Raw genomic sequence first — 2,500 nt, 5'->3', positions numbered from 1 at the left:
GAGGGATCTGTGCCTGCTCTGAGCGGTGACTGATTTGAATTTTAGTTTGGGTCTTTTTTTTTTTTGGGGGGGGGGGGCGAACGGATTCTTTCTTTTTTATGTGTGTTGGTGTAAGTGTTGGTATCTGTTTATAATGTTGATAGAGGTGTCGATAGCATTGTTTTTCATTAGCATCTTTAATTATGATTTTTATGATCGTTATAATTTCAGCATCAAATATCTCCGCTTGTTACCAACGCTATGTTTAATGTGCATTATTACCATCATCAACACCACTCAACACCACCTCCAAACTTAAAGTGAATTAACATCACCACCATCACCACCACTCACCATCCCCAACCAACGTCCAGCTTTGAAACGCATCACCATCACCATCACCACTAATCACCATCACAACTCATCACCATCACCACTAATCACCATCACCACTCATCCCCATCCCCATTCATCACCACCACCACTCACCATCACCACCACCGCCATTCACTCCCAATCACACTACAACACCATCTACTTCCCCCCAGCACTATACGACGTACCAGACGCAGGGTCAACACAGCAGGAAGTTCAAGGCGCATGCCAGGCATCCACTGTGGTCGTGACGTCACGCGATGTTGTGGTGTCGACAAGCGTGTCATTCAGTCAGGTGAGTGACAGAAAGGGGGCTTATGTAGGTGGTCACTTTGAAAGGGTGATTAAGTGTTTTGGATTAGTGATTTGGTTGGAGGGAGGGAGAGGGGGGTGTAGGGGGTAGGGTGTAAGGGGGGTACAGTAGAGGGTTGGGTGGTTGGGTGGTTGAGGGTAAGGGGTAGGGGAGGAGGGTGGGTGGGTGGGGAGATGATAGTGAGTGATGTGACATTAATGAGTTTGAATAAGGGGGAAGGTGAACGGTGTTAAGGCGAAGGGTGTACTTAGTCTTGCATTATAAGCCGGTTGGGATTGACCTGATTGAGATTTAAAGTATGATGTTGAAAGTTTCTTTGTTGCTAAAGAAGAAGAAGAAGAAGAAGAAGAAGGAAAAGAAATATAAAATAGATAAACAACTACAATAAAGGGATACAATTTGATACAAAAAAAAAAAAACGCTTAAAACACCAAGTACCTCCATAAACAACAACAACAACAAAAAAAAAAACACAAACAGTATACCCCCATACTACACCCATACTTACGTTCCACGCTTAACTTCATCTACAGGTCGTAGTCCCGACAACTGTAGTCCGTGAGAGAGTGGTCACCTCAACACGAATCCAAGTCCAGACAGACTACCAGACATCTTACGTCACTGTTCAGGGTCCTGCACAGGTTCGTCTCATGTGATATCGTTTACGTGTATTTTGATCAGATTGCAGAATCATGATATCTGTTGATTATGTTTTTTTTTATGTTGTTATTTTGGCCTTGATTAATTAAGAATGATGATGTATTTGTTATCGTATATTTAAATGATGATTGATGTTTTGTATTTTGTATTAATTTGTATTCTTCTGTTTCCCTTACAGACATTCACTCAGGTAAGAACAACTTATGAATATCCTGTGATTTAACTTATATCAGATTCCAATGAAAGGGTTTGGCCTCTTATAGTTTAGATTAAGGAAGAGGAATAGCATATTAGACAATTTTTATTTTTTATTTTTTATCCCGAATATACATCACGCATCGTCATTCGCAAATCATTGATATATACATAAATCAGGATCGAAATTAGATACAATAAGATACATTTCGTAATCGTGATTAAAAACTTTATGTATCGTTACAGGTGGTGACTCGCCCAGTAACGCAATTCCAGACTGTTACATCTACTAGCCAGCAAGTTGTTAGTGTACCTGTTACCCAGGTCTCCTACGTTACACAGGTAAGGCTAATACGAGATATATCCGAAGGAATATACGGTATAATATTGGGTGTAGATCCTGTATACGAAGCTAATAGTTAATATGTGTTTTAATGCTACATAAATCCGATTTTCCGAACCAGGTGGTGACATCACGTGATCCCCAGTACATCACCGTCACTCGGACATCACAAGTTCCCGTCGTACAGACTGTGGTGAGCACACAAGTGCAGCAAGTGTCCATCACTGCCACGGTCACCCAGACACAGTACACCCCCAACACAGCCTGCGCAGGTTCCTCCTCCGTGTCCACGGCCACTGGCGGATACACCTACCCTGAACCCGCTACCACAGGCCTCTCCTCTGGTACCGCTGCCGTGACCGGTGGTACCTCTGGCGGTTACTACGGTACCGCAGGATCGACCGGTGGCTACTACGGTGGTGTCAGGCCCTCTGGTTCCTATGGTACTTCAGGGTATTACGGTACGGGAGGAAGCAGCGGTGGGTATTACGGCGGGTACACCAATGGCGGTGGAAGCGGGTACTACAGGCCTCGCTACCCACGCGGGAACTCTCACAAATCTAAGGGGATCTTTGGCAAATGGGGAAAATAATGGGCGATGGAAATGATTTCCTTCCCATCCTCCTTCTTGCTAC

General features: G+C 43.9%; 1 protein-coding gene across 1 annotated transcript in view; it reads left to right on the top strand.

Annotated features, from left to right (window-relative positions):
* LOC122253545 (uncharacterized) overlaps positions 1-2,500 on the top strand; it is a 5,087-nt gene that overhangs the window by 2,183 nt on the left and 404 nt on the right. The window contains exons 2-7 of the mRNA XM_043016758.2: positions 1-25; positions 528-649; positions 1,201-1,308; positions 1,506-1,517; positions 1,769-1,864; positions 1,987-2,500. The exon at positions 1-25 is cut by the window's left edge and continues 263 nt beyond it; the exon at positions 1,987-2,500 is cut by the window's right edge and continues 404 nt beyond it. Of these exons, the coding sequence (XP_042872692.1) occupies positions 1-25; positions 528-649; positions 1,201-1,308; positions 1,506-1,517; positions 1,769-1,864; positions 1,987-2,457 (834 nt within the window). The 3' untranslated portion in view covers positions 2,458-2,500. The remainder of the gene's footprint in view (positions 26-527; positions 650-1,200; positions 1,309-1,505; positions 1,518-1,768; positions 1,865-1,986) is intronic.

The sequence above is a fragment of the Penaeus japonicus genome, unplaced genomic scaffold (genome assembly GCF_977035675.1).
Source record: "Penaeus japonicus unplaced genomic scaffold, GWHDUDI00000001_assembly GWHDUDI00000027, whole genome shotgun sequence".
In the NCBI taxonomy this organism is placed as follows: domain Eukaryota; kingdom Metazoa; phylum Arthropoda; class Malacostraca; order Decapoda; family Penaeidae; genus Penaeus; species Penaeus japonicus.
This window is presented reverse-complemented; position numbering and strand designations above follow the sequence as displayed.